We start from the raw sequence: 11604 nt of genomic DNA on the forward strand, positions 1-11604 counted from the left end.
CCACCACATGAAAGATCATGTTAAGATTGGTCATTTGACCAAGTATGATGCTTTATGGGTGAACGGAGACCAAGTTATGAACCTTGAAATATGCATCCCCCAAAACCATATTAAACTCTAAATTTTTGTTATCAGTTTAGTGACAACTGTAAAATCCCATCATGTACCTACAATTTGAAAGAAGCTGCGATGAAAATCGCAATGTTTGCCCATTTTAAAGAGTATCACGGAAATCATAAAATTTTAAAGAGTTTATATGGTTTTGTGGGACGCTGTATCAAACTAGAGATGCCTGTATGGATTTTGAACCATGTTTCAAGGTCCATAACTTGGTCTCTGTTCACCCTAAAAGCACCATACTTGACCAAATGACCAATCTCAACATGATCTTTCATGTGGTAGTGTCAGTTTATCGATTAGTTAAAATTTGAAACTCGTCCCAGTTCCCTGCTGAATTTCGGAACGGCCAATTCGAAAATGTTTTTGCTAAACTACGTGTAGACTGTAAAAACAACCAGGAATGCTTCTAAATTTATAAATGCTGCTTTAAATTTTCGTTTTTGTTTCATCTTTCTCAGGTGATGTTCCTCTGGATATTGAAATTAGAGAAATGGCAGATTCAGGAACGCCTATAGTAGTTTCACAACCAGATAGTCCTCAGGTGATGAGCGGCAATCCCATTTTATAAGCTTTATTCCACCCTAGACATTCTTTTACAAAATAAGCTTAAAAGTATGTAGTCCATGACTAAACCTTACTTGTTCTTTCCTTTCTTTTTTGCATTGTTATCACCGTCGTACGGCTTGTATTGTTTCTTGTGTTACTGTTTATTCGCAAATAAATTTGTTCACATGGAATTCAAATCAGTTCATATAAATCTGGAGAACAGTGCACAGATCTTGTGAGAGTCACATTCTTCTCAATTCGTTTTCCTGTTCTACTTTTTTCTGCATTCTCATGTGTCTGGTGTTTCGTTTTTCCCCCAAGGAAATTGTCAAATAAAATTAACAAAGGGAACACTTTTCAATGCGTGCAAAGAGTCATTAACAAATGAGAGTATTTATTTTAGAGGACATTTTACCTCTTTACACAGAGTACATGCTTTAAAGCAATTGCAAGTCGCATATTGGATAAGCTTCCATCTCACGAAGATTCAAGATGACAATGGATTGGAATGTTTTGACGGAATGATTGAGAAACACGATCTTCAGGTGGAATTGTTGAATGCACTTTAATGCCAATATGCTGTCCTTTGCTGTTCTGGAATGTTATATTGAAAGAGGACAGTGGTTTTACATGTAATTCAGCCTTATCTTGCAACATCATGGGTATTGTGTGGCCATGCTGACCTGCAAGAATTTTTTTTATAGAGTATTGTTATCATCACAAGTTGGTGTGGTTCCAGAAATCCAGTCCAAATAATGTTTTCTGTGGCCAACTGCTTAAGATGGTTTTAACTTATGAAAACTCCACCATTTGTCTTTCGTAACATAGCTAGATTTTTGTGTTGCTTGAGACTGACATCTCTAAGGCTAAGAGAACTTAAACCAATGATTTCATCCTCAGACTTAATGTAAATAAGTTTACAACACCACAGCTTAGATAAAAAAATAGTTAGAACCAGTGCTTTCCTGGCTTACCCTTTGCAAGTAAAACGAATTCAGGGTGGTTCCACAATAGTGCAAGTTTTCCTAAACTTGTATGGATATGAATTGACAAGTATGAAGTTGCCATGTCAAAATATATCATACCCACTGGGTCTTAGCATCCTCTTTTATATAAGTTGTTACAAGTACTGTTAACTTTCAACATGGAAAAGAAAAAATCTTTGGGGAACAATGTAGCTACTGGAATAAGAAAAGAGTATTCAATGAATGGTAAAAACTACAACATGATGTACACACTTGACTGGGTTTTCTGGAAAAAGTCTTACAAACTGCTCTCCACATAATAATTTATCTGAACAAGAAAAAGACGGTTTAAATAAAAAGCAATCAGCTTATATCAAAATGAATATCTTTCTGTAGAACAAACGAAGGGCAACATGTACGCACAACCAAAACCACTGTTAGTTATTTGTTATGAACGGTACGGTGGTTTTGTCAAATAAACCGTGGTCAACTTTTAAACAACAAACTTGAACGGTGCAAAAAGTCTACTGTTAAATTATTTATGCCTGTCATCAATGAACTGGTCACCATCACAATGTCCAGCTACTTTCACAGTTTCGTCAGGTAAAAGAAAAAAATGCGGGTGCAGTAACATCCTCTATAAAATATGCTTAAAAACAACCCTTGTACTATTTATTGCAGGGATTTGGTGGTAATGTAAGGAAATACCAAAATACCCTTAAAGTCTCAACAATAGACTTGTTGATTATATGCATACAATTCTTCGAATGAAGTGTGACGTGGTTGCTGTTGTTGTTTATTTTCATGTCTTTCCTTTCTTCCTTTGCAAAGGCAATGACCTTTCACTTGGGTTTAGTTTCAGCATCTGAAACTCGTCGGATGTAAATAGCATCAGGCGAGTGACTGGAAAAAAGAACAGGGAATTCAAATCAATGAAAAAAAAGTTGCTTTTTTGCCTTGCCCACAATACTGTCAGTACAGAGACTACCACTTTTACATTGTAAAGTAAGGGCAGTGACACAACTGAATGTCAGACAACCATTAAAGATACATACAGTCTTCTCTCCTAAGGAACTATAAATTGAAAAATACGATTTACAACTCAAGTATTTGAACTAAGATAAATACAAAGTGTTGTGTCACTGATCATGCATATCCCAAGGTGATACCAGTGTCGTTATAATACGAAAATATTGATGGGACCACAAACTGTTGAATGTTGACTTTGCATACTCACTCTTTCTCGTCCTCTTCATACATGTATGATGAAGCTATGGCCAACAGACTGCCGTCATTGCTGAAGCTTAGTGATGATATACTTGTTGGGTAACGATGAAACTGCAATTAAAGTGATGGAGGTGATCACCAACATGGCCTTCTTGGTGATGGCAAAGAAAGTGAATACACCACATACAAGTACCAAAACTGGTGCACCTGAATTGTCTTGGCCATTTGGAATGCAAAAGTTTCACAATAATATACCACTGCCAACTGCATTTTCCATTACACTTTTAGAGTCAGGTGCTCCGTTTTGGAGCGCAACCTTTTTTGTGAACATGTTTATCTTAGGGAAGAGTACATTATGTAACTTACATTCATGAAGACACAGTTTTTCGCACGGTCTCGCGAGAGGGTGGTAACTTACTTTTGAGCGGTACTGTACTTGTCTGCACTTTTCCTTCAGTACAGGTGACTACCTCAAAACTTTTCCCACAACAATATTCATGCTGCTGATCCAGGTGGCTGCTTTAATGACTCGTGCAGTTTAAGCAATGATTTTCTGCTCAGAGCATAATTTTTATTCAGAGCTTACAAACTCTTGATCCCTACATGTTTTTGCCTCACATTAAAAAAAATCAACCCACAAGTTCCCTTTTCCCCTTGCAGGCATAATTATTATGCTTGAATGTTCTGTTTAAGTGCAGTGACAAGTATTGGTACCAAATTCAAACGAATTGCTTCCCACTGACAGAGCTAAAAACTCCTTAATTAAATGGCTTTAAGTAAATTGTTTTTAAAGACCCAACTTCAACCAACAGGCATTGGGTGCCACAGAACAATGTTCATATAATTAAAATTCCACCTAAGCTGAAATTCGTCTAATAAGATCGCTACGATAAGCAATGCAAATTTCCATAACAAAAACAAACGGTTGAAAAGCCTGTCAGTTGAAGGTGGGCCTTTAAGGACGTTCGCGCCAATTGTTTCTGCGCATCCTTACTGCGCACGCAAATGCACACGCCACGTCATACACGAGCGCGCGCGCTAAGTACTAAAATAAGAAATGATAGGGCAAAAGGCCATTGCTATAGCTTTGCCTTGATTTAACGGTCTTGGACGTTCGGTGACCCCTATTTTTCTTTCCAGAAACGGATTTTATTTACAATTATCTCCACGTTGTCCAAAAATGAACAAAAAATCAATGTGGGAAGTTAAAAAAATTTCAAGATTTCTGCTCACGGGACATCGAATCCTGCCATCTTGCGGCTGCAAGGCACGTGAAACTGTGGTCGCTAAACGCAAACTTGATCTTTAAGGAACTTCACCAGTTGACTAAATTCACTTAATGAGTCCACTTAAACAATATTTGGCAGAGAAGATTTCACTTCAAAGATTTAATTGCAATATATTTGGGTTTACAGACACTGGCCTTATTCGCTAACGAAGCCCGATTTTGTCACATTTTGGGTGTTTTTCCGGGCATGTTCTCTCCAAAACGAAGTCGGTGACCCCCCATTTTTTTTACATTTCTGACATAACTAACTCATCATCTTACAGTGGTAAAAGTTTCAGAAAAAAATCAATGTTGAAAAATTTTCGCGCGAACATCCTTAAGTCAGCACAGGTGTTGTTGACAGGATTAACCCTTGGATGTCCGAACCGGCCTAAACCAACCAGACTTAGTACTTTACTCTGTCTAATACGAGACGATTTTACTCGTCAATGGGGAGCCCCTGGGAGTCAATGGGTTAAATATTCTGCCAAACCCAAACTCAACAAATTGCTTCATTTTCAAAGATGGCAATACATTTACAATGTATTTAATTATTACTTATAAATTATACATCGTACTCTTATATTGAGCCCCAAACAGCAAGAGCATATGTACCTGACATAGTCGCTTCTTGTTGAAACCATCCCATATGTTTACAAACCCATCTGAGCCACCAGTGGCAAATGTATTGTGTCTGTCATTGATTGAGTAAAGAAACAACAACATTAACACTTCAAATCTTGTGGCATGGTTCTTTGACATTACATTTTAGTACCACCAAAAAGGACAAAATTCAAGCAGCCTGGGGCCGGTTGCTTGAAGCCTGGTTTGTGCTAACCGTTGCTTAAGAGGTGTCAAAACCTATAGGTTTCCATGCTTCGAGCAACCCATGCCTGGTTAACAAGCCTATTATGAATTCATTTGTTCCAAAACATTTACTCACATATTGTGAAACGAGATGGCATTAACAGGGTATATGTTTTCCATTCCATCTTCCTTGATTCGGTGACATTTGAAAGCATACTTCTTCTTCTGCACTTCAGGACTTGGGTCAAAGTACTCCACTGCCACTCGACCTTCAATTGAGCTCAACACATAGCCTATTGATGTCCAATGAACCATAAATTACAGAATGGTACATGTACTCTACAGCCAATGTAAATTTTTGAATGGGAAAGATTTCTTATACAATGTATAAAACAATAAATCCTAACCTTGTTTGTTTGGGAAGGTCCTAATGCACCTTGTTTGGTATTTTAAACTGGATTCTCTTCTTTGTTGAACACATCCCTAAAAAACACAGCAGTATATTAAGTAATTTACCACTTACAGTGTATCTCCATGTGAAACAATCTAACTGTAGATTATTGGTTAGGAATCTCACAGTGTGACACGAAAGACAAAAGTGCTTACATCAGTCCAACTGCTGCCGTGCAATGTGCATAATAAATAATATTATTATAATTACCAGTAAGTTAACAGTCTTATCATGTTGTTATCATTCAGGTAAGAATAAGATTCTTACCATATTTCTTAAATCCCAAACCATAACTCTTCTCCCTGCCTGTAATGAAACAAAAATTAAGATTACTCAAGTGGTTCATCATCATCAGTCAGCCAAGAAAAAAAAAGTTGACTGCAAGTCTTTTGCAAACAGCTTGGACCCAGTAATTATAAAAACCAGGGAGCTTTCCAGTTCAGACCACTAGATAACATACAAAATACTTAATATACAATGCATAAGACTGTTACAATTTACTGTGCTAGATGCCTGAGTTTTATCTTTGTAACACTTAAACAGCTCATCTTTCCTTGTTCCTGACTTACTTCCCCCCAAGACATGCATTTCTGATCCACAATGCAAATAATATTAAGAATTAACTGGAAAAAATACTAATAAAAATGTAATGTCATCATATTGAGACCAAGTGGAGCCCCTGCTTTAGCCAAGTCTAGTGGAATTGTTTTCAAGGTTACCCACATCACAAAAACATATTAACTTATCATTATAAGCTGTTTGTGGTGAAGAACTAAAGAAAACAGCTGCTCACCGTGCCAACAATAAGGCGCTCATCAGAAGATGCCATTGTGTAAACCTTAAAAACAATGCATAAAATTAATGCAAAGTTAATAACAGAAAAAAAAATTATTTTTAAGATTCCTTTTTTGGAATTCAAGGTTGTGCAAAGTGAAGCAGTATGATTAAACCTCAACCCTATTCATGTACATGAGCCTTTCCAGAATGTTTATCCCAGTTTGAAATTAACCTCCTCTTCAAAAACTTGTCCCTGAATGGAGAGAAGGAAAATACCTGACAAAGAAGGCCTTAAAACAAGCATTCATTGACCCTTTATGCTTAAACCGGCAAGACTTAGTATTTTACTGTCTAATGCCAAAGTATTTTACTCTGTCTAACACCAGACGATTTTACTCGTCAATGGGGAACCCCCAGGAGTCAATGGGTTAACTAAGATTAACTATACAGTACTGAAACCCTCATTATTCAACTACAGTTTCTACTATAATTAACAAGCTCAACAACTACAAAATTGATATGCTCTGACATTTGTATACTATATTATTTGTACAGAAGACATGCAACTTTCCAACTTTGCTTTACCCAACAAGTGATAACTTTATAATTATTACCTTTTCGGGCTGCTGATATGTCCCAGTACAATGACTTATCCTGGGGTCCCACAGCTTGATATTCTTGTCCCAGCTGCCCGTAACAATTAAACCTTCAACAATATACAAAAAACATGCAAATGAACTTAATTTTCTTTTGTAATAAAATATCAAAAATTAGTATGGCACTACAAGCTAAGACAAGGCAAAGGCCACGAGAAGAAATGTTGATCTAATTATGATCATTACGAAAAGATAAAGTACATTCCCAAAAGGAATCAAGCAAGACCTGTCATCTTGTAATAATAATAATTATTGATTCATATCTGAGTTTATTAAGTTCTGTGAGTTATTGCATGAAGCCACGCTTCTAATCAAGGGGGCAGTGACATCTCTTGAGGAAACATTTTCATTTCCACATGGAGTGCCAGTACAAAACAGAAACTTGTCAATCTGAATATGTCACAGTTTCATTTAAATGGCCATCTCAAGGATAAAACTCTGGAAAACAGTTTAAGAAATGGAAATGCCAGTGAGAAGTACACTACACATGTACATACACAAACAGGAAAGATGGTACATGTAGAACCACTAACAAGCCTAACCAGTGAGACACAACCATTAGTTAAGTTTTTATCATGCTAGCCAAAGTACGTAAACATAAATACATGTATATGTGTACTTCGGCCAAAAAGTGGATTAGTTCTGGTGAAACTGGATATTTGCCTGGCTGGTAACATACATGTCACATGTCAGTGTCTCACAAGCTGTCAGGAATCGACAAAAACAAAATGTCCAAAGCAAGTCAAGAGAACTTTAATGTTGAGAAAGCTGCAGTTAAAGGGAAACTGTCAGGAGAAGCGCATGCGCTAGCGTCTTGTAAAAACTTGAAAAGTCTTAGGTTAACTTTTTTCAAGTTGAATCGACAAATTCGAAATGGTGTCCACTGGGGAGGGCCACGGTGGACAAAGGAGAAACTCTGGCAAATATACATGTACGTGACTCGCGCGTGAATCCATGATAGTGGCTAGACTTTTCCGTGGGCTCGAGAGCAAACAAACTCGAGCATGTGCAGCTCATGACAGTGCCCCTTTAACTCCAATATTCTATAAGATAACTGCAATAACTACACAGTTATTACACACCATGTGCAGTGGATTGGAACTGCTGTTACTGTCAAGGGATATCAGAAGTGATAATCAAACTGAGATGTGCAGAAAACAGACCTTTAATAATTTGAAAATCACCTTGAGCTACTGACACCCCACAAAATGCAAGGCCAAAGAACTGACCACATTGAATCATGTACCTTCTGGCAAAGCTAGCACATTGTCATGAAACATGCTTCCCACCTCTGTGATTGTATTATAAATGCTGAGTTACAGTCTATCTCAACTTGACTAAAGGGTGTCTCTCCAGGTTTTTCCATCCTCATCAAAATTGACTCACAGCTACATGTAATCACATCTGGATATGGTGCTGTGCTCAGACATGGACCATATAGCAGCTGCCAGAGGTGCCTTATGTATGCTTTTGACCTGATGTCAAGAGCTGTGCCCTCTGCAATTTAGTCCCCAAGACTGCAAGAGCTGGTGATCAACCAACCCATTGACTCCTGAATAGGCCTTTTGCAACAAACAATCACTTGGTACAAAATCCACCATGCTGGAGGGCAAGCTCATTATTATTCCCCCACTGGGACATTAAAACAAAAAGACTTGAACCAGTCAAACTTGACTTGCCTTTGTTTTTAATGTCCCAGTGGGGAAATAATAATGAGCTTGCCCTGCAGCATGGCGGATTTTGTACCATGTGATCGTTTGTTGCAAAAGGCCTATTGCCTCCCATTAAATGAGTAAAATTGTTAGGCACAGGGGTCAATGGGTTAACACAGCCATCTATTCTGAGGCAAATAGAAACAAAGGTATGGGAAGTGGAAGGTGTTTTTATTCCCCACACCCAAAAGGATTGGGGAATTTCCTGACTACTGTACTAAAATTTTATTTGCTCTATGGAAAACTTGATACAATTACATTTGTAATCAGTAAACAATTGGCCACCTCCTTTTCAATCAGCTTTGTACTTCAAAAGTTACAGTACCGCTCAGATATACGTTAACTGCGCATACGCAGTGTATACGCATATACGCGTATGCTTATACGCACATACGCGTATCCTTATACGCACATACGCGTATACTTATACGCACACACGCGTATGTTCATGCGCGTCTGATTTTCCTTTGTTATTCAGTACCATAAATTTCCTTTGTGATGCATTGTTGAGTAAAACAAAGAACTTTTGGATCTGAACAAAGCCACGAGCCGATAACAGAAAATTTACATACTGCAACAGCTATCATGTTACAAACACGCAGGTCGCTTCCTGTCGCGCATTTTTTGGATAACAAGCAAAAGTAATTCAATGTTTATGAATCAGAGGGCAAACAAAAATTTGTCTTAAGTTTGGCATTCAAATACGTGTATCGTTTGTGTCCCTTCACGCAAAAAGGGCCTTATGGATTTCATTGAAAACCGTGAAATTTTTTCACGGTCCCGGTGCTTGAATTTCAATTTTCACGGTGTGAATACGCCGTAATCACTCTACGATAAGAAACTTTCACTCTTGGCATAAAACTATTCATGCCGTGAATTATCGGTGAAAACTTTCACGTCGTGAAATTAAGGGTAAAAATTCACGCGGTGAAATTGGGAGTGAAAAATAATATTCGCGGGTGTGGAATTGATCCAATCGAAAGATAAATCAACAATTCCTTTTCATTTTACCTTTCCGTTCAATTGACAACTTTTTATGAAGAGAAGCGACCAACTCATAAATGGGAAACAATTTCTTTAGTATCGTATCATTTGATACTGCTGGTTTTAAACTGAAAGCAAATTAAAGTAGAAGGGAATGCCCGAACAACGATCTATCAAAATTTGCATATGACTCACATCAAGAGGAAATCGTGACAGGTAATGCAACACCTTTCAAATAGGAGTAGAACTTCCGTCGTATTCGGCGAGGTAAACTCCAACATTTTCCGAGAATTGCATGTTTATTGATGGTGTGCCTTTTGTATATTATTAATTCTCTCTTTTAATAGTGTGGAACAAAATAACTCTGAACGTGGACTGTATGTTTATCCATGAAATAAACATCTGTGCGTGGTTTCGTCGTATTCCGAACACGACAGCGGTTTGTGGAAGTGCGTCTTTGTCATGTAGTTCGTAGTCGTGTACTATTTTAGTGCTGTCAAGCTACATGTATTTTTTATTATAACAATAAGCAAAACAATAAGCAAGCTAATGAGGCAGACGCGTATATCGGTATACGCGAATATGTGTATGGTGAAACACACATACGCGTATGGATATACGCAAGTACGCGTATAGATATACGCACATACGCGTACAGATATACGCGTATTGTGCGCATATTTTGGTTAACATATTTCTGAGCGGAACTGTAATTATTAATTAAAGCCCAGCTATAGAAAAGATGATTTTAATAACAATGAAATATATCTTTCTTGTCACACAGGTACCTTGGAGTTACATTGAATTAATTAGAGCGGTTTTCAAATGAGTGTCGTAAAACCAAAACCAAAGTAATTACTTTGGCCAATCAAAAAGGACGGAGACAATCCAGTAAACCAATCAAAACTCGAAGCAATTACACGTAGCCGACACAAAGCGCGGGAAAATGTGCACGCGCGAGCCACAATTGGTTTTGGTTTCACTTCTGATTGGTTGAAAAAATGGCGCGAAAACTTTGAACCAATCACTGAGTGAAGTAATCATAAACCAAAGTAATTCACTAATTACTTTCGACACTCAATTGAAAACCACTCTATTGCAATTACTGATTCCTAATAGACCATTTTGCAGTTGTGTACTCAGTTACATGTATCAGGCCTTTAAATAAAAGCGTGGCTGGAGTTGACCTTGCTTTGATACAAACCTCATTGCTTTTCTTATGTAAATAGAAGCTTGTTTGCATTACAACAACATGATTTCCATAAGAAAAGCAATGAGGTTTGTGTCAAAAAAAGGTCAACTCCAGCCTTGTTTTTATTTAAAAGCCTGGTAAATAAGCAAACAACTGTACATGTATAATGGTCTGTTATAACATTGTGGTAACTTACCTAGTGCTGCACAAAATTCCACGCATCTTATTGGACCTTCATGCATTCCTACAATTTGTTCTGCCGAGGTGTTGAAGTCCATGCTAAAAAAAAGAGCTCAAGTTAATTTGGCCTACAAAATGCCCGACATACTTTTTCTCTTCATACTACTTATGTGGATATTTATTACATTGTCGTGGGGGATCAACAACTAATAACTAATTCATGACTATAAAAGCTAATTGTCGGAGTGCTTTCAATTAACTTACACTTTTAGTGTGTTATCAAGTCCTCCACTAAATGAATGCACGCCATCTTGAAAACAGCAATCCAGAACCGCGTGCGCATGGTTATACTTGAGACGCATGTTGTTGTTTTGGACATCATAAAGCCTTACTGACTGTTAAAAGATAAAACAATCAAACGGTGACCATAAATTAAGTTGCAAAGTGTTTTTCAATGATTAGTTTTTCCTAAGCTAAATAGTATTGACACTTAAAAGTCTATCATCACTAGAGAGCGATGTAGTAGAAACTGAGATGAAAAGCGAAGATCAAAAAGTCGGATGTAATCTTACTGTGTCCCAAGATGACACAACCAAAAAGGAAGCAGAGGTGGGACTGAATTTGACCGACGAAATTCCATCTGAAGGAGGCTGATCAAGTTGAAATTCGTTAGGTACGTCCGCCATTTTGAAAAATGTGCGCGCGGATCACGGTCTCAGT

The 11604-nt window shown here is 37.6% G+C and overlaps 2 protein-coding genes across 4 annotated transcripts in view; one reads left to right on the top strand and one right to left on the bottom strand.

Annotated features, from left to right (window-relative positions):
• Positions 1-2136, top strand: part of LOC138030977 (iron-sulfur cluster transfer protein NUBPL-like) — a 9438-nt gene extending 7302 nt beyond the window's left edge. For all 3 annotated transcript variants that reach the window (XM_068878845.1, XM_068878841.1, XM_068878844.1), the window contains exons 10-11: positions 579-661; positions 1094-2136. In XM_068878845.1, the coding sequence (XP_068734946.1) occupies positions 579-661; positions 1094-1162 (152 nt within the window). In that variant the 3' untranslated portion in view covers positions 1163-2136. The remainder of the gene's footprint in view (positions 1-578; positions 662-1093) is intronic.
• LOC138031011 (mitotic checkpoint protein BUB3-like) lies at positions 1207-11604 on the bottom strand. Its single transcript, XM_068878846.1, has 11 exons — positions 11457-11604; positions 11149-11279; positions 10901-10983; positions 6775-6866; positions 6177-6221; positions 5651-5689; positions 5340-5415; positions 5069-5225; positions 4741-4819; positions 2869-2969; positions 1207-2534 (listed from the first exon to the last, which is right to left on the bottom strand). The coding sequence occupies exons 1-11, from the start codon at positions 11568-11570 to the stop codon at positions 2474-2476; spliced, it is 978 nt and encodes a 325-aa protein (XP_068734947.1). The 5' UTR covers positions 11571-11604; the 3' UTR covers positions 1207-2473.

The sequence above is a fragment of the Montipora capricornis genome, chromosome 2 (assembly GCF_036669925.1).
Source record: "Montipora capricornis isolate CH-2021 chromosome 2, ASM3666992v2, whole genome shotgun sequence".
NCBI classification, from domain to species: Eukaryota; Metazoa; Cnidaria; class Anthozoa; order Scleractinia; family Acroporidae; genus Montipora; species Montipora capricornis.